At 51.5% G+C, this 19,754-nt stretch overlaps 1 protein-coding gene across 1 annotated transcript in view; it reads left to right on the top strand.

The window, feature by feature from the left end:
- VPS8 (VPS8 subunit of CORVET complex) overlaps positions 1-19,754 on the top strand; it is a 264,409-nt gene that overhangs the window by 66,830 nt on the left and 177,825 nt on the right. The window contains exons 17-21 of the mRNA XM_029911106.1: positions 7,949-7,984; positions 10,704-10,794; positions 12,735-12,781; positions 15,724-15,813; positions 17,483-17,529. Of these exons, the coding sequence (XP_029766966.1) occupies positions 7,949-7,984; positions 10,704-10,794; positions 12,735-12,781; positions 15,724-15,813; positions 17,483-17,529 (311 nt within the window). The remainder of the gene's footprint in view (positions 1-7,948; positions 7,985-10,703; positions 10,795-12,734; positions 12,782-15,723; positions 15,814-17,482; positions 17,530-19,754) is intronic.

Raw genomic sequence — 19,754 nt, 5'->3', positions numbered from 1 at the left:
AGCTGTGGCTGCTTCCCCAATCAGCGTAGCTTGGCTGCTTTCACTCCTTTTCCCAGCCACAGCCCTCTCCAGGGCTGCTTTCAACCCCAGTTCTGCAGGAGTGAGGCAGCCACCCCACTACAGGGACTGGTCAGTCCTCTTGGGCTGCCCTGCTGGCTGGACCCCTCCCTCTCTGGCTACTCTGGGCTGCTGCTGCTGGCTGGAGCTCTCTCCTTCCCTTCCTGGGCTGCTGCTGTTGCTTCTGCTGGCTGGAGTCTCCCTCCCTGGACTACCGCTGCTGTTGCTGCTGAGTTGGGGGGGGGGAGGCCTGGCTGGCCTCCCTCCCCCCCCCGGCCTCTGGAGGGAGAAGCATGGGCCCCACCATCACCTAATGGTCCCTCCTGCCTGGCCGGCTGACTGCTGCTCGCTGTCGAGGAGACAGAAGAGGAGGATTCCTACCAAGGGACATTGTGAAGGGGGTTTGTTTACAAACTGGGTGACTCTTAACATCTCTGCTCCTGGGGTGGTGGTGACTCCTGTTGCTGTTGAGGGGAGCGTGGGGGAGAGGCGTGAAGCCCTCCCCCTGCCACCACCCCCTCCGCCGCCCCCTCCACCACCCCGCATACCACCTGGACCTGCTCTTCGCCCCTCGACGGGGCTGTTTGTTCCCCCCCTTTCACCACCTGGGCCTGTTTGCAGCAGTGAGCAGCAAGGACTGAGCTACACAAGCGCACGTGGGCACACGTACCTCCCCACCTTGGACTTACCCTACCCCCCAGCTGCATTTGGCTGGTGGGGCCCCCTCCCTGCTGTGCCCCCCGGCCCCCCTGTGGTTAGTTTGCCCCTCCCCGCCTGCCACCTGCTTTGACCCTCTAGGGGTTTTCGTTTCTGTTGGTTTGCCTGCCCCGCCCTAGCCCTTCAGTATTTACCTGCCCTGCCCCAAACTTTGGGCTTTGGTTTGGTTGCCCGCCCCGCGCTTCCCCTTGTAGTTCCTGCCTGTGATTTGCCTGGCCCCTTTCTTTTTCCTCTGCCCTCCCGTGTCCCCCTCCTAGTTCGGTTCCCCTTACCCGTGCGCCCATGCCTCCTCCATAAGCGCTTGTGCTCCCTTTCGGTTGCCCCACACACACACACTAGTCACAGCCTCCCCACTGATATTGTAGTCCCTCCCCTTCCCAGTGCAGCCGGAGGAACCTGTATCCCTACCCAGTTCCTGTGCCCCCTTCTTTTGTCCCTGCGTACCCCATCGCTGGTGCCCTCCTCCTCTGCCTGCAGCCTAGCAGAGAGGAGCGGTTGCTTCTTCCCTCTCCCTCGCTCCCCCCTGCAGTTCACCACCCACTGGTGCCCTCCTTCCCTGAACACAGCTTAGCAGGGAGGAGTGGTTAGCCCCGTTCCCTCTCCCCCATCCCCCCTGTGTACCCCACTGCTGGACCCTCCTCCCCTGCCTGCAGCCTAGCAGGGAGGAGTGGCTGTTTCTTCCTCCCTTCCCCGCCCTCCTACCCCAGGGGCGCCCTCCTTCCCTATAGACGGCCTAGCAGGGAGGATTGGTTAGCCCCATTCCCTCTCCCTATCCTCCCTGTCCCTCCCGCTGGACCCTCCTCCCCTGCGTGTTGCCTAACGGGGAGGAGCGGCTGCCCGTCGCCTCACCCCCATATTAGGGCCTCCTCTTGCCATCATGGAGGAGGACCCTGCTCCTGCCCCTGTCCCAATCCCTGCTTCAACCCCCACCCCTGTCCCTGCCTCTGCTGACCCTGTGGTGTCCCCTTCGTTACCGCCCCGCCCGCCCCAGCGGCTGGCCTCTTGGCCACCCCTGACTCGGCCGCTGCCATGGCCGCCCCTTCCATTGGCAAAAAGGGCCAGGGGAATAAAAAGGGCAAAGGCCCCGCCCGGAAATCAAAACCTCCCGCCGGCGGGGCTGCCCTCCCTACTGCGGCCCCGACACCTGCCGCGGCCCCTCCTTCCCCTGCTGTCCCTTCCACCAGCTCTGGGGGTGTTCCATCTCAAGCCCCCAGAGCGTACGCCCAGGTGGCCGCCCGCCCCTCTGCGTGCCACCGTGCCATCCGCCCCAACTGCTGCCTCCGGTACCATCCCTGGCGGCCGGGGTTCCTTCCCCTTAATGACCAGGAGGCCCGGCGTCCGCTGCCTCCTAGTGCCCTCCTTGCCCCACGTCGAAACATATGTGCGGGCACTGGCGAGGGCGGTGGGACCCACGGCCGTCGTGGCGGCCTCCAAACTGTATGGGAAGGTCGTATTCTTCCTGGTGTCGGAGGCCACCGCGCAGGAGGTGGTGGAGAAGGGCCTGGCGGTAGGGGGCGTTTGTTCCCTTGGAACCCCTGGAGGACCTGCACGTACGGGTGGTGTTAACCTCCGTCCCGCCCTTCCTTTCCAACGCTGCCCTGTTGCCTGCCCTCTCCACCCTGGGAAAGCCCATTTCCGTCGTCAGCCCTCTCCCGCTGGGCTGTAAGGACCCCACCCTCCGTCACGTCCTGTCTTTCCGCCGGCAGGTCCAGATCCAACTACCGCCGGCGGCGCGTGACGGGGTGGCGCTCGAGGGGTCCTTCCTGGTGCCCTACCAGGGGGCCCATTACCAGGTTCATTATACGACGGGGGAGGCCCGGTGCTTCCTCTGCCGGGCGACTGGGCACGTCTGGAGGAACTGTCCCCTGGCCCGGCATGGAGGGGCATCCAGGACCCCCGAAACCCCTGCTGTCCGAGTGAGAGGGCCCACCCCAGGGGGAGGTTTCCCTTCCCCCCGCTGTCCCGCCCTTGCCGCCCTGAGCCCCAAAACAATCGCCCTTGCCCCCTGGCCCTGCCCCCGCTGACCTGCCCTCCACCTCCACTTCCAGGAGAAGTGCGGAGCCCGCAAATTGTGCGTCCATATTTGAGGAGATCGAGGCCCTGGGCCTGACCCCGGTTACCCAGGGGGAGGACGACCCCCCGCCAGTGGGCCTCGATTTGGGCAGCGGTTTAGCCCCGCTGGCCCCTCCTCCCACCTGCCCCTCACCCTGTGCTGTAGCCCCCGCTCTTGTCCTTGCCCGGATACCACCCCATGTGAGGCCGCCGAGCCCCTCGGGGCGACCGCTGATGCCGAGCGGCCGGGCCCTGAGCCTGTGGGCGCACCCTCTACCACCCGGACGGAGCGGTTAGCCTCCCCTCCAGAGGGGGGCCCCCCTGACGACTCCATCATGCTGGACGCCGTGGCTGCGGGCGACACACTTGAAGTGACGCCTGTGCCCGGCGTCAGCAAAGGCCCCCCTCCTGCCCTGAGTCCCGGTCGAGAGGACCCTGGAACTTTCTCTGTCCCCGTTCCCATTCCAGTCCCTGCCCCCGATCCTGTCCCTGTCACCTCTCCTGCCCCTGCCCCAGTTCCCAAACCCGCTCCAGTCCCTGCCCCTGATCCCGTTCCCGCCCCTCCTCCTGCCCCTGTTCCAGATCCTGTCCCTGCCACCGAAGCATCGCCTGTTCCTCTCCCCTCCACCTCCCATTCTATTGCCGCCCCCGAGGTTGTCTCATTCCCACTACCCATGGACAACCCTCAGGGGGCGGTTTTCGTGTCTCCCCTTCCCCACGTTATGGGGGCTGCACTATTCCCTCTGCCGCCCCCTTCCTTGCCGGGGATGGAGACGGGGCTCGGCCCCTTGTTTGCCCGTCTCCGCAGGCCGCAAGGATCTCTCGGGGGCCCCACCAGCTGCTGCGTCCCCCTCCGTGCTGAAGGATGAGTTGCGCCGCTTCCTGAAGGACACCCGTGGCTCAAAGGGCAAGGTGCAGCTTGCCCTCCAGCGCTGGGGGGACTTCCATCATGTCCTCTGGGCCATGAGGGCCCTTTTGGGGGAGGGGAAAGGGACCGGGAGGCAGGACATCGCAGCCTACCGGCGGGCCCGCAAGTTCCGCGACTCCCTCTTGACCTTTGGAGTCGAACATGGGTTGTTGCGGGGCCTGCTGGAGGCTGTCGATCACCCTGCCCGTGAGGATCCGCCCCAGCCTTCCCTATGAAAGCCGTCATCTTTGGCACATTAAACACCCGGGTCTGTAGGGTGGGTCTTCGCAGGAGCCAGGTGCTCCCCTTCCTTCGGGAGGGGGCTACTCTGTCCTCTTCCTGCAGGAGACCCACACGGCTCCAGCCTTCGAGGCTAGCTGGCGGCTGGAGGGGGGTGGCCACCCTGTTCTCCCCGAGCTACAAGGTGCTGGAGGTCGCCGAGGTTGTGCCGGGTCGCCTGCTGCACGTCCGGGCCTGTATGGAGGGGCTGACATTAAACCTGGTCAACGTCTATGCCCTGAACACGGGCCCAGACCGATTGCTTTACTATCGGCAGGCGTCGGCCTTTCTCGGTACCCTGGATCCTCACAAGTGCCTGGTCCTGGGCGGGGACTTTAACACCACCCTCGAGGACTGGGACTGCTCAGGAGTCGAGAAATCCCAGGCGGCCGTGGGCGTCCTCAGGGAGATCGTGGACCATCACTCCCTGGTGGATGTCTGGCGCGACCACCACCCGGACAATGACACCATCTTCACCTATGTCCGGGTGGAGGACGATTGGTCGCGCCACTCCCGGTTGGACCGCATTTATTTCTCACGTTTCTATGTGGCTTGGGCCCACGCCTCCGGCATCCGGCTGGCCCCGTTCTCGGATCACCACCTGGTGACCGTGACAGCCTCTCTCAGTTCGAAGAGGCCGGGGCCGGCCTATTGACATTTTAACAACAGCTTGCTGGAGGATGTGGGCTTCGTGGCATCCTTCTGGGAGTTCTGGCGGGGGCAGCGGCGCGCCTTTCCCTTGGCAAGGCGGTGGTGGGATGTGGGGAAGGTGTGCTCATGGCTCTTCTGCCGCGACTACTCCCGGGGCGCCAGCCGGCAGAGAGATGTGGTGATAGGGCAGTTGGAGTGGGATGTCTTAGAGCTAGAGAGGCGTCTAGCCTCCGGCCTCGAGGATCCACCCCTCTGCGCAGCATACCGGGAGGATCATCAGGCCTGGGGTGCCTTCGTTCAATCCCGCATCCGTCTCCTTCGGGAGATGGATCACGGCTCCCACTTCTTCTATGCCCTGGAGAAAAAGAGGGGGGCTAAAAAGCATGTCACCACCTGCCTCCTGGCGGAGGATGGCGCCCCCCCTCACGGATCCGGAGGAGATGCGTGGAAGGGCCAGGGCCTCTTACGCCAGCCTTTTCTCCTCAGACCCAACCGACGCCGAAGCCTGCAGGGTGCTCTGGACCGAACTCCCCACGGTCAGCGCGGGCGACCGAGACCGGCTGGAGCTGCCTCTTTCTCTGGCCGAGCTTTTGGAAGCCCTCCGTCTCATGCCCACCAACAAATCCCCGGGCATGGACGGGCTGACTGTGGAGTTCTACTGCGTGTTCTGGGACGTCCTCGGCCCGGACCTCGTCACCGTCTGGGCCGAGTCCTTGAAAAGCGGGGTCCTCCCTCTCTCGTGCAGGTGGGCTGTGCTCGCCTTATTGCTGAAGAAGGGGGACCTCCGCGACCTACGAAATTGGCGTCCCATCTCGCTCCTCAGCACGGACTATAAGGTCGTAGCGAAGGCCATCTCACTGCGGTTGGGGTCCGTGCTGGCTGACGTGGTCCATCGCGACCAGACCTACACCGTCCCGGGCCGGACCATATTCAATAACCTGTATTTGGTCCGGGACCTCTTGGAGCTGGGGCATAGGGATGGTCTGTCGTTCGCTCTCCTGTCCCTGGACCAGGAGAAGGCGTTCGACAGGATGGACCACGAGTATCTCCTGGACACTCTGCGGGCGTTCGGCTTCGGGCCCCAGTTCGTGGGCTTTCTCCAGGTGCTGTACACTGAGGCGGAGTGTCTGGTCAGGCTCAACTGGACCCTGACCAAGCTGGTCAGCTTCGGGCGGGGAGTACGGCGGGGGTGCCCCCTTCCGGGCCAGCTGTACACTCTGGCAATCGAGCCCTTCCTCTGGCTCCTCCGCCGGAGGTTGACGGGTTTGGTGCTTCGGGAGCCGGAGCTGCGGCTGGTCCTGTCGGCATACGCCGACAACATGCTCCTCGCAGTCCAGGACCTGGGCGACCTGGTGCAGGTGGAGGCCTGCCAGACCGTTTACTCAGCGGCCGCCTCCACACCCGGGTCAACTGGGTCAAGAGCTCTGGCCTGGTGGTCGGGGACGGGTGGCAGGCGAGCTCCCACCCACCTGCCCTTCAAGCCATCCGTTGGAGCGCGGGTCCGCTGCTCTATCTTGGCGTTTATCTATCCAGCACGCATCCTTATCCGCCGGAGAACTGGCAGGATTTGGAGGCCAGGGTGGGTGAGCGGCTGCGGAGATGGACAGGACTGCTCCAGTGTCTCTCCCCGGGAGAGGATGGCCCTGGGGTTCTTCTGGCTGGGGCTGCCCTGGGTCTCTGCAGGGGTTTTGAGCCTTCCCCTGGAGGAGGGAGGACAGGGCCTGGTCTGCCTTCGCAGCCAGGTCCATGTCTTCCGCCTCCAGGCGCTGCAGAGACTCCTTTATGGTGCGGGTAGTCCGGTGTGGAGCACGTTGGCGCACTCCTTCCTCTGTCGCCTCCAAGAGCTCCAATATGACCGGCAGCTCTTTTTTCTCCACCCGAGGGGTCTTCCGAGAGACCTCTCAGAGCTGCCGGTCTTCTACCAGGACCTCCTCCAGACCTGGAAGCTCTTTTTGGCGACCAGGTCCTTTGTGGCCACTGAGGGGGTGGACCTCCTCGTGGAGCCCCTGCTACACAACCCCGATCTACGTGTGCAGGTGGCGGAGTCTCCCTCAGTGCGCCGGAGGTTGGTCCTGGCAGAAACCACCAGGATCGGAGACCTCCTGGACTACGATGGGGGGACTGGGTGGATCCCCACGTGCTCGGTCGGCGCATGGGGCTCTCCACCCTTCCGACCCCCCTGTGCATACTCCAGGAGGTGGAAACCGCCTTGTCATCCATTTCTCTCGTCTTCCTGCAGCGGGCCCTGCGAGAGGGCGCTCCCTGCTCACCCCGGGCCCTCCAGACATTTTTATTCGGCCACTGTTCCGTGAGCCCCCCTGCCTCCCCGTTCCCACACTCAGAGCCAGCTGCACACCCTACAGCCGGTCCAGTTCCAAACCGCGCCTAGAGGCCAACTGTACATGCTCGTGCTCCACACACTGCATTTCCTCACCCTTGCGTCCCGCCCTGACACCAAATGGCGGGACTATCTTCCACCTAAAGAGGGTGAGGAGCCCCAGTGGGCTAGCCTTTATTCCACCTTGGTCCCATGGCCCGCCAGGGACATCGGTTGGCGGCTCCTTCACGGAGCTGTGAGCACGGGCGTGTACCTGGCGCGGTTCACACCCGTACCCGACGCCTGCCCCTTTTGCGGCGTGAGGGAGAACCTGGCGCATGCCTATCTTGAATGTGCCAGGTTGCAGCCCCGATTCCAGCTCCTCCAGAACCTCTTGTCGAGGTTCTGGCTGCACTTTTCCCTGCACCTGTTCCTTTTTGCACACCCCATCCGTGGCCCCACGAAGTCGCAAGACCTCCTCTTCAACCTCCTTCTGGCCCTGGCCAAACTCTCCATCTACACTACCAGGAGAAGGATGCTGGACAAGGGGGCGCTCTGCGATTGTGTGGCCTATTTCCGTTCCTCCCTAGTTTCATGCATCCGGGCAGAGTTCCACTGGGCAGTGTCCGCTGGCTCCCTCGACATCTTTGAGGAGCAGTGGACGCTGTCCGGGGTTCTCTGCTCGGTGTCCCCATCCGGGGACCCTCATACCCTCGTTTTGAACCTATGACCTTCACCTCAGTCCCTGTTTTTCTCATTTGTTGTCCCCCGTAATCACTTGGTCCCTAGGTCCAGTGGTCCCTCCCGCTAGGCTGGGGGAGGGGCCTTTAGAAGTGGGCGGGCTTGCACCCACTCACCTCCCAGGTTTTCCAATAAGACTACAGTGCGAATCCATAGATTGTTACTCATGAACAACTGCCCGTAAAGGAATATCTCCCTTCCTGATGGTTTTTGTTTCTTTTTTTCAGTCTGTTCATGTGATGATGATAAGGAGCTGGAGAGAGGTAAGTCAAGAGAGGAGCCATGTATGTTTTTTTAATAAACTGTGTGAATTGTTTAAAAGTAGCTTGATGGCGGAGAGGAACTTCAGGACTAATAGAATTTTTAAAGTATAATCTAATCAGTGTTCAGAACTTATATAATAGCTACATATACAGCTATGTCCCACGAATAGCTTTTTACCACAATATGCTATGGGGCAATTTCCAGCATATGCTGGAACTGAATAGGAATTGTATTTTTTTCTCTCCCTTATCTTCTTTGCAAAAATATTTTAATGTCTTGAAATGCTTCCGCCTTCACTGACTTGAAAGAGGTACAGTATATATTCAGTTTACAATTATACAGTCCTCTGTAGCTATAAGTCAATTACCATTGAGGGTAATTAACCATTGAAACAATTTACCTAGGATCATGGTGGATTCTCCATCACTGACAATTTTTAAATGAAGATTGGAAGTTTTTCTAAAAGATCTGCTCTAGACATTATTTTGGGGAAGTTCTATAGTCTGTGTTGTACAGGAGGCTAGATGATCACAATGGTTCCTTCTGGCCTTGGAATCTATGAACCAGCCAGTGATAAAAGCATAGGCTTGTTTTAGGTTAGAGAGATCAGGAGAACTTAGTGCATAGTAAAAGGAAAAGTAATCCCCAGCCAATCATAACAGCATGGGCTTCTTTTAAATCCCCACATCCCAGAGTGCTGAGGCCTCAGTACCTTCGAAGTTACTCCTGGGGCTCTACCCTAAGCATAAGGACAGGTTAGTGAATGGAACTATCTGCCAGGGAAGCCTGGGGAATTATTTTTGCTGCACTGCAATGGTGGGCTATGGAGGACTTGTGAGACATCCCTTCAAACAAATCTCTGGAGCCAATTCTGGCCCCCTTCCTGGTCCTAATTACACTGCTCCAGTGGTGCACAGAAGGCATTAAAGGTACCACAACCAGCCTGTGGGGGAGAGGAGTTTCCCTGGTATAGGTGCAGAGTAGGGCCAGTGTACACAGCTTTACACTGCATTCTCACAGCCTCCCGTGTAAGGGTTGTGCCGGGGGAGTGCTATCCAAACTCTGGGTTGCGGCGCAGTCTGGGTAAGGCTGCTGTAAATTAGGGCTGGCCTATCCTACTGCTTAAATCGATCTAACTTAAGCCACTCAGGGGTGTGCAAAAGACATCCCCCTGATTGAGGCAAGTTAGATTGACCTAAGCCAGGGGTTCTCAAACTGAGGGTCAGGACCCCTCAGGGGGTCGCGAGATGTCAGGTGAAACCCCGCTTCACCTCCAGCATTTATAATAGTGTTAAATATTTAAAAAGTGTTTTTAATTTATAAGGGGGGTTGCACTCAGAGGCTTGCTGTGTGAAAGGGGTCACCACCACAAAAGTTTGAGGACCACTGACCTAAGCACTGTCTACACTGGTGCTATGTTGGCGGGAGATGCCCTCCCGCCGACATAGCTTCCGCTTCTCACCGAGGTAGAATAATTATGTCAACAGGAGAGCTCTCTCCTGTCAACGTAGCATGTCTTCACCAGATGCACTACAGTGGTGCAGCTGCGCTGATGTAGCTCTGTAGTGTATACTTACCCTTAGAGCAGCCCCTGGTAGCCCAGAGACTGGGCAATGCATAGCCATCTTTGTGCCTTCCTCACAGGCTTCAGATTCTGCACTGCTCCTCCTGTTCACTTGCATCTCAGAAGCTCGGGGACAAATTATCTTGCTTGCTTTCGCCAAACTGAGGAGATGTGGGCCAAATGTGGAAGTGGAAGCACACTGCATTCACTGCTTACGCGGGGTCTGAAAACCTCCAAGTCAGATACAGACTGACTAGTTGCTGGTGGTTTAAACCTTTCCAGACTACTGCACCCCTTTCAGGATTCTGATTTGTCTTGTGTATTTCCAAGTTACACCACACTTAAAAACTACTTGCTTACAAAATCAGACATAAAAATACAAAAGTGTCACAGCATGCTATTACTGAAAAATTGCTTATTTTCTCATTTTTACCATATAATTGGAATATAAATATTGTACTTACATTTCAATGTATAGTATATAGAGCAGTATAAACAAGTCATCTGAGAAATTTTAGTTTGCACTGACTTGACTAGTGCTTTTTATGTAGCCTGTTATACAACTAGGCAAATATCTAGCTAAGTTGATGTACCCACTGGAAGACCTCTGCATAACCCATGGGGTACCCATACCTCTGATTGAGAACCACTGGTTTAAATGACAGTGGATAAAATCTTGGTCCTGTTGAAGTCCAGGGCAAAACTTTTTTTATTGTCTTAAATAGGGCCAGGATTTCACCCCAATTGTTTAAAATTCAAAATCTCTGAAATTATTTCTGTTAAAATGCTTGGCCTTATATGTCTGGATCTGTGTTTCTCAACCTTTTCCAGGTTGACGACCCCTTATTTGAAATAAAACATTTCCCCTACCTCCTTACATTTACTACAAGAGTAAAAAATGTATCCATAATAAGCCTTTGTAATGTATTTGTAGTTTTGAGAGGCTGACGCGAATACTTGACCTAGAAAGGTAAGTGGGGGAGCAAGATTTTCTTTGCTTGGGATTGTAATAGTTTTCAATGCCTGGAGACCCACACAATTGTCTTTCATCACTTGCCTGGGGGTCACGACCCACCGGTTGGGAAACAGTGGCTTAAAGGATTGCTGTTCTGGAATTCTGAGGAGTCCCGTATTGCTTGTACATCTAATTTTAGAGAGTGGATCACCTTCTGAAACAAGACTGTCTTACTGAGGCCCTGGCTCTAGCGTGGTCTTTTCATGAAGGTAAAGCAAAGGCTGTAGTAGGTAAGTTAATTTTAAAGCAATGGGGTAGCTTTTATACACGTGCACACAGAAGCAAGCATTATTCAAAAGAAATTAAAGCGAGAATTGTATCAGTGAAGAATAAAAAGCTCTTGTAGTTTGAATGTGATTAGAATGATGCAAATGTGTTAACCATGGGCTGACTGGTTCTTGCAGAGTTGGGCAGTTTCCTAGTAAAGTCTTCTCTCCTTCTAGTAATTAGCTGTTTTAAGGCAAAGCACCTCTCCCACCCCTACTGGCTTATGGGGTAATTACACCTCTACCTCAATATATCGCTGTCCTCTGGAGCCAAAAAATCTTACCGCGTTATAGGTGAAACCGCGTTATATCGAACTTGCTTTGATCCACCGGAGTGCTCAGCCCTGCCCACCCGGAGCGCTGCTTTACCGCGTTATATCTGAATTTGTGTTATATCGGGTCGCGTTATATCGGGGTAGAGGTGTATTTCCATCTGCTTTCACTTTCCTGGAAAAGTACAATTGTAAAGAATGTGGCTCTTGGAAAATGAGGCTTATAATAGGGGATTACTGAAAAGCAGTGTTTCATACCTTGCTAGACGGTTCCCCAGGGCTCCAAGGAGGTGTTTATATGAATTTTTAAAAATGTCGTCAGAGGCCCCGGGTGATTAAAAATGCACAAGAGGGGCAAGGTGGCGCATCTTCACTTATGCGCAGGCGTGACTAAGAAACCAGCATAGGTAGCTTCTATGCAGGGGATTGCTAGGGCAGCTGGAAAGCACACCAGTTCAGTGCTTCCCTGCAGTTGTACTAGTTGGTGGAGTTTTTTTGAGGTCCTATTGGGTACTAAAGTAACACCCTCTCCTCTAAGTGTCCTTTGCTGATGAAGTATGTTACATATGCCTTGTGCCTGCTTTGCTGAATTTCACCAATGAACTATAATTTGTATGGTTCACCTTAGGTTTTCTCTAAATAATTTTTTGATGGATTTTGACAGGTTGCTCTTTAAGTTCCAGGACATAGTCAAATATCCTTTTGTGTATATATCCTTATATATCTTTGTAATACAGTATAACCTCAGAATTACAAACACCTTGGGAATGGAGGTTGTTCATAACTCTGAACAAAACGTCATAGTTGTTCTTTCAAAAGTTTACAACTGAACATTGATGTAATACAGTTTTGAAACTTTACTGTGCAGGAAAAAAGTGCTGCTTTGAACCATCTTAATTTAAAGGAAATAATCATTAAAACTTTTCCTTTATTTTTTTTTAGTAGTTTATGTTTAACACAGTACTATACTGTACATTATTTGTTTTTCATCTCTGCTGCTGCCTGATTGCATACTTCTGGTTCCAAATGAGGTGTCTGGTTGACCGGTTAGTTAATTACTCTGTTCATAACTCTGAGGTTCTACTGTACTTGAATAAATGAAAATCACAAATTTTAGTTTCTACACATCACAGTTTTCAATATACAGAGGAATTGCATATTTTTATTGGGATATATGTATTTTGCACTTGTAGTGCAGTAAATTAGCTCCTTTCATGCAAAGATCTCAAAACATCTTATGAGTACGGTAATAATTATACCTCACAAAACTAATCTAAGAGATTATAAACATGCAGGTAATGACTTAGTTACCTAAAACTCAAATCCTCCTGATTGAATAGGGCAGTATCAGAACAGGGCCCTTTCAAAATCTTTTTTCTAAAACAATCAATAAAGAGATTAACTTAATCTTCACATGAAATGTAGGTTTCGTTTGTTAATGTGAAGGGCCTGTCTGTATGAGGTGTGTCTAGGTATGGTCAGGAAATCTGGACACCTGCAGCTAAAGGGTTACAGCAGTTAAGTATTTGATCATCTCTGAGTTTTGGGAGCTGAAATGAGTCCTCACTTCTATTTGCATATTGATTATGAAAAGGAACCTTTGTTTTTGTTTCTCTTTGTGTTCCTTTACAGGGTTGTCTGGGGATGTCAATAAGCGAAAGGCTGTCATTGCAGACCGAGTGAGTTCCAAATTCCAATTTCATATGTATTGATACCACCCTTCATTTACCCCACAACTATTTATGAAAGAATTGGCTTCTGTCCTCCAAAAATCTCTGTGGGTGTGCATATGTGGGTTGTGATTGATTTTTTTTTTTTTTTTTTTTTTAATCATGAGCTTTATTTTAAAAGAGAACTGATTAGAAACTAGCGATAGGGCACACTGACAGACCGTATACTTCAGGTAAAAGCTACTTGCAGGATGTGGTATCTAGCATGCCCCAAATTTCTGCCTCTTGGCACTTCACAGGTACCAGAGTCCAATTGCCCAGCCAGTATGTATCCTTCAAGAATTAGACTTCACTACTCCAATATTGGCAGCTATCCTGCATGTACCTAGCCTGACTTCCAGTGGGTATCTTAAATGTGCCTGTACCTGCAAAATAATCCCTTCAGTTGACATTGCCCAGTTGCCTCTGAGTCTTGTTTTTTGCGGGCAGTGCACAATGAAATAATAATTAATTGCAGCAAAGACCAGTTCAGAGGTAACTTAAATATTCAACCTGCCCTCAGACTCCTGAACATCCCTTTGTTCGCAGGCACAGACGCTTTCCCAAACCAACTATCCCCGGTGTGTTTTTAAACAGTGAAAATCTATGGCAAGGATTGGCAACCTTTGGCACGTGGCCCGTCAGGGAAATCCGCTGGCGGGCCGGGCCAGTTTGTTTACTTGCAGCGTCTGCTGGTTTGGCCGATCGCAGCTCCCACTGGCTGCGGTTCGCTGCTCCAGGCCAATGGGGTCTGCGGGAAGCGGTGCCGGCCGAGGGATGTGCTGGCTGCCGCTTCCCGCAGCCCCCATTGGCCTGGAGCGGCGAACCGCGGCCAGTGGGAGCTGCGATCGGCCGAACCTGCAGACGCTGCAGGTAAACAAACCGGCCTGGCCCACCCCACCAGCGGATTTCCCTGATGGGCCGCGTGCCAAAGGTTGCAGATCCCTAGGGTGACCAGCTGTCCCGATTTTTGTGTCTTTTTCTCACATAGGCACCTATTACCCCCCACCTCCTGTTCCGATTTTTGACACTTGCTATCTGGTCAGCCTACCAATCCCTGATCTATGGCAATAGTTTGATGTAAATAGTGGGAGTCTTTTTCATATTAGAGAAATGACTTTCATTTATCCTGAGCAAAACCAGGAAGCTGCTACATTTGGAACACATGCATCTTGTTAGTTGTGAAGAGTCTGTTGTTTCAGCTTCTGGGTCTTAGACTGTCACCCATTTCCTATTCCTACTTTTTGTACCAACAGTCAAGAAAAAGCAAACAGAGGGACATGCAGAGTAGACATTCTGGCAGCCTCTATTTATATTATAGAAAGCATTTATACACTTGGATGTCCTTGGTAGACCAAAACCAGGAATTTTTTGATAGCATGAGCATCCTTCAGCTGTCTGACCATCGAAAGGCTCAGTTCAAAGCTGAAATCTCAGTGGAGGAAACAGAATGCTGTTGGCCCCAACTGACATTAGAAGCATTTTCAGAGAAATTCTTGCTCAGGTCCTGCGGCCTTAGGCTGTGTTAGAGGGCTTTCCCTTCACTCCCTCCCCTGGTTTTTGTCACACAGACAGACAGAAAGCAGAAGACCAGAAGTTCGAAGTACAGGCAATGCAATGTTTATTGGGGTTAGTTCCAAGCAAGCATATCCATAGCTCTACACGCCAGCAGAGTCCGTGCCCCAGTGTTCCGTTCCCAGCTCTGACCCAACAGAGCATTTACCCTGTGTCCCCCTTCCCAGCTCTGACGCCGCAGAGCCTTGCCTGTGTCCCTGTTCCCCATTCCCTCCTTCTTATCAGGCCCAAATATACCTGCAGTGCATGCCCCTAGTTGCACTCTTTACAGCTTATGGTCATGTTCCATATTTGGAGGCTTGTGAGTGGAGTTTTCGTCCCACTTCTTTTGTATCCTGTGGGAGGGGTAAAGAGTGAGGTTGTGCTCTGGCCAAGGCCAGGCTTTTCTTTGGCTTTCTGTTTCTTATGCCCTCCCCTTTGCCCCTCCTAACTGGTTGCTTGACCTTGACTTGAGAGAAGAGCCAGGCAGCTTTCCAGTGTATGGTCGTATGTTCTACTCCCACCATACCCTGTAACATTTTAGATGTGCTCTTTCTTATCTTATCTCTTTCTCATTATACTAACAAACCCATCTGGCTGGGCAGAAGCAAGGTCTTTATCCTTTGTTCACACGCATTAGTATAAGATATATGTGAATATATAGATTATAAGAGTATCAAAAATCAAATGGGGTTGGGGCACGGGAGGGGGTCAGAGGTGCAGTCTCTGGGGGGGGCTTACCTCAAGCAGCTCCCAGAAGCAGCGGCTCCTACATGGAGGTGCGGCCAGGTGGCTCTCTGCGCTGCCCCGTCCACAGGTGCCACCCCTGCAGCTCCCATTGGCTGGGAACCACAGTTGCAGGGGCAGCGCTTGGGGGCTCCGGGGCTTTCCCCACCCCTGGCTGCCCCATGCATAGGAGCCAGATCGGGGACATGCCACTGCTTCCAGGAGCCGCACAGAGCGGGGCAAGCCCCCGATCCCGCTCCCCGTTGGGAGCTTGGGGGACAGATTAAAACATCTGGAGGGCCGGATGTTGGCCCCCGGGTCATAGTTTGCCCACCTCTGCATTAGAGCTTTTCAAATAACATTTTTCATCAGGACAAATGTGTTTTTCCCTAACCTCATTATTGGAAATGGCTGAACCGTTTTGGGTGAAATTTTGCAAAAAAAATTCAGTCTGAGGCACATACATGGCATGCAGAACTTCAGGCGGAACAGTTAATTTGGCAAAGTTTTATAACCAACTGAAAACAAGTTTTTATAATGGGAAATGTTGGGCAACATTAATACAGTGGTGCTACCATCCCTGCTCATAGTAGTATGTGAGGAAAATTTCCCACTGTTCTCTTTTCATCTAGATGGTTGAAATCCTCTTCCATTATGCTGATCGAACATTGAAGAAATGTCCTGACCAGGGAAAAATCCAAGTTATGGAGCAACACTTTCAGGTACAGCACCTCAGATGCTCTCTTGGTCAACACTTTGCAATTTAGATTAAAATTGTAGCTTTTCTCTGAAAGTCATTGACTTTTTTATATAATAAGTTTTAAATGTTGTTGAAACATTCATGAAATGTGTGATTTCTTTGCGAAATTAGGTATTAGCTACTACTAGGTATTCTTAATTCAAGTATGACTGTTCTCATTTTCAATGCTTCTAATCTACACCAGTAGAAATAGACTGAATCCCCTGTGTGCTCTGTTAGGGTATGTAGCAATCCTCTACAGGCCAGCATCATAATTAGCTTGAGAGTTCTGGAGTATTCCAAAATCAGTCCTACAAACAGGAGTTTGTATACGGAATATTCCAGAACTGAAATGCTGTGGTGTTAAACGGCTCTTCCAGAAGGCAGTGAGCTCTTGGGACATAATGACCAGAAAATGACTCAACTTCCTAATTCTCTAGTTGAAGAATAAGGTGCTCCACTCTGCATCTGGAGCACTGATGTGGCCTTCGGGAGGCTTCATTCAAATCTGCTTTCAAAGTTGTTACATTTTGTTATCTGTTCTTTAAAAGTTGAGCCTCTTTGAACAATGGCATAACTACACCTGTCTAGCCAGGGTCGAATTAAGGTGAAGATTGAGTATGTCAAGCTGAGCAGTGTCCAGAGATGAATTTGTGGAATTCTGGATACCCACGGCAGAGACTTGAGGGGTTCACAATGGAATGTGATTCCTTTGGGAAAAGTAAAAGCTATGCCGAACAAGGTACCAGAGAGTGAGCTCTGCCACTGGACTTGGTTTTTCTCAGGTGTTCCAGAGAAGGCTGTCCAGGCTAACAGGTACAGGTTTAAGGGTTCCTAGAACTCTCAATAGAGGGGTAGCCTCACCCACTGAATTAGGAGAAAATTAGATATATTTTAATGTTCCAAAATGTTTAATCAGTCTGCCAACTCCTACTTCAGAAGATTTATGGAGAGGAAGAATAGCTGCCTTTTGTCTTCAACCATCTCTAATCCCCTCAGATGCCCCGGTTCTCAGTAATATTAAATGGGGCATCAGAATAATCTGTAACATACCTCAAAATTTTCCTCAAGAATTAACTCTTGTCCAGCTTTGTCAGAAACCTTTTCTGAAAATCCATTGCCACATGAATCCAAATCAAACTCACTGGCCGTTGTCTCCTTATTTTCCCTTTGTCCAGCTGAGCCCAAATCCCCTGTCATCCACTCATCAAGTATGGAAGATTTTTAAAAGGTCTTGAAACCTGCAAATTGAGATACATACGTGTGTTGCTGTCATGTTTTGTCCTCGTACTCCTCCTCTGCAATTGATACATCTTGGTCAATTTTGTCTGTATTGTGTCTGTAGCAGCCTGCCTAACAGGACCCAGATATGATTTGCAGTCTCTGCCAGCTGCTGTACTAAAATAAATTTTTTGTTACTGCTGGAATTTGGAAAGGCCTGTGATGTGGATGTAGCTGTGGAGGAGTTACAGCTGTATAATTGTATCTTTTGTCCAGGAAAACCAGGCTAATTGGGCAACTGCCTAAATGTGAGAGCTACCTGCTATTTGACTGTCATTGATTCTTCACAATATTGATCATATTGATAATGTATGCCATTTGACAGTACCTTTGATTGAGTTACTCACACTTTCTTAATGGTCTTTCTACAGGATATGGTGCCTGTCATAGTCGATTACTGCCTTTTACTTCAGCGAACGTAAGAGAGTTTGCATGCTTGTCTGTCAGGTTAATGAAACCATAGGAATTGCAATCACAGATCAGGCCAGTGGCCCATCTAGTCCTGTATGCTCTGTCTCGTGGTGACCGGAACAGGTGTTGAAAAACCTGATAGCTGACAATTATGGAATAATATGCCAAAAGGGGAAGTTTGTTTTTAACCTTCCTCCCTATTGCCAAGCCAGTTATGCAATAAAGCAGGATGATTTATCACTTCTAATTTTTTTTAACCCTACCTGATGTAACTGACTTTCCTGTATCCATGTAAATGTCCAAGACTTCTTTGAATTCCATCAATACACTTATATTTGATCGATCTATCCAATCTTTATAGCTTTTATGATGGAACTGGTCACCATAGTATCTCAGCACCTCCATTCTAGATTTTTTTTTTTCTTGCTAGAACTACTGTGAAATTGACTTGACAGATTTTTCCTTTTATGAATTTTCTACATTCCCCCACCGAGTAATTTCTTGTCCTTCGAACAGATGACCCCTAGGCTATGAATATTTATCCCAGTTCAAAAGTAATGTTTTTGGTTCATTCACCTTAAAACCTTCCAGTAAAATTATTAAACCACAGTGTCAGTCTATGTAAGAGCAGGAAAATGTCACGTCAAGAAAATGAAAAGTTGACACTGCTTTAATTTTTCATTAAAAAAATTCTCATTTCCACTTAATCACTTTATTTTTTTTAAAAATCTGCTTACAGAGAGTTCTGTTTAGTTTACGTGCACATTGCTTTCCCTCAATACTTCTCTTTATCTCCTCTAGTAAATCATCACTCACTTGCTTAGAAACCAAGTGCCACCCTTCCAACTCCAAGAATTAGATGAGATAGAATTGGAAAAGATTTTCTAGGTCTACTAGTTCTTGTCCCTATTTTACTTCAGGACTTTTCCTGCATGTTAAATGCTTATTCGAGCTTGTCTACAAATTAGTTATGCCACCTAACTATGCCAGTCTAGTTAAAGCAATACAACTCCCCATTGTGGACACAGTTGAATTGATGTAAAAGTGCTTATACTGATCTATTTTATCCTATAGGGAAGGGAAATAAAGTTTTTATATTGGTATAGCTGCATCCACCCCAGGAGTTGTGCTGGTTATAACTATATGGTTAAAAATCACGATAACCAAAATAGTTATGTGTACAGAAACTATGTGTGGACCTAGCACCTCTCTGACTTTATTTGGAGGCACTTCATTGTCTAATTTTCACTATTCTTTGAAAAAATGGTTTCACCAGCTTCCAGTGGTGGATGTAGCCTCCGTGTTTAATGAGTGCATCACACCATTGGTTCTCAACCAGGGGTCCGGGACCCCTGGGAGGCTGTGTGCAGGTTTCCAGGGGTTCATCAAGCATAGCTAGTGTTAAGACTTGCTAGGGCCCAGGGCAGAAAGCCAAAGCCCTGCTGTGCAGGACTGCAGTTTGGGACCCTGAACCCCACCACCCGTAGCTAAAGCTGAAGCCTGAGCAACTTAGCTTTGCGATGTCCCCTGTGGCATGGGGCCCTGGGCAGTTGCCCTCTTTGCTACCCCCCAACGCCAGCCCTGGCTTTTATATGCAGAAAAACAGTTGTTGGGGCACAGCTGGGCCATAGAGTTTCTATAGCATGTTTGAGGGCGGGGGAGGGAGGGGGTGAGGGGCTCAGAAAGAAAAAGGTTGAGAACCCTTGCACTATACTAAACTCTAGTGTAATCACAGTATGAAACAAAACAAAAAAATAAATAAAAAGAGAGCATGATATAATGAATGCTAGGGCAGGGGTGTGGTCCGGTGAGGGTCCAGGGCCCACTCTCAGTGCTGGTCACCCCGGGGCCTTGCCAGTTACTCCCAGTCGGGGAGGCATCTCTGCTCAGCATCTAGATCTTGCTGCAGAGTGGGGAGAGGCCCCACAATGAGCCCAGTGCCGTGCTGCCTAGAGAATGGGACACATGGGGCACCCTCATGCCCCCCATACCCACACATCCTCTGGCAGACTTTGCCCTTTGGGCTTCCCTGGCAGCATGTGACTCTGACATCATTGCACAGTGATATGGCTGGGAGCAGTACCACCATGATACATATGCTGGGCTATAGAGCTGCATGTGATTTCTCATGCAAAGGAGTGAATACGGCTCTCCGCCTGCCCCCCCAGGGTGTGTTTGTGGGTGCAAATGAACCCATGAACCACTCTGCTAAAGCTGCCTCTACTAGCTTCC

Source organism: Terrapene carolina, unplaced genomic scaffold (genome assembly GCF_002925995.2).
Source record: "Terrapene carolina triunguis isolate 2854851 unplaced genomic scaffold, T_m_triunguis-2.0 Scaffold88, whole genome shotgun sequence".
Lineage (NCBI taxonomy): Eukaryota > Metazoa > Chordata > Testudines > Emydidae > Terrapene > Terrapene triunguis.
The sequence above is the reverse complement of the archived record's forward strand: the minus strand, read 5'-3'. Positions and strand labels throughout refer to the sequence as shown.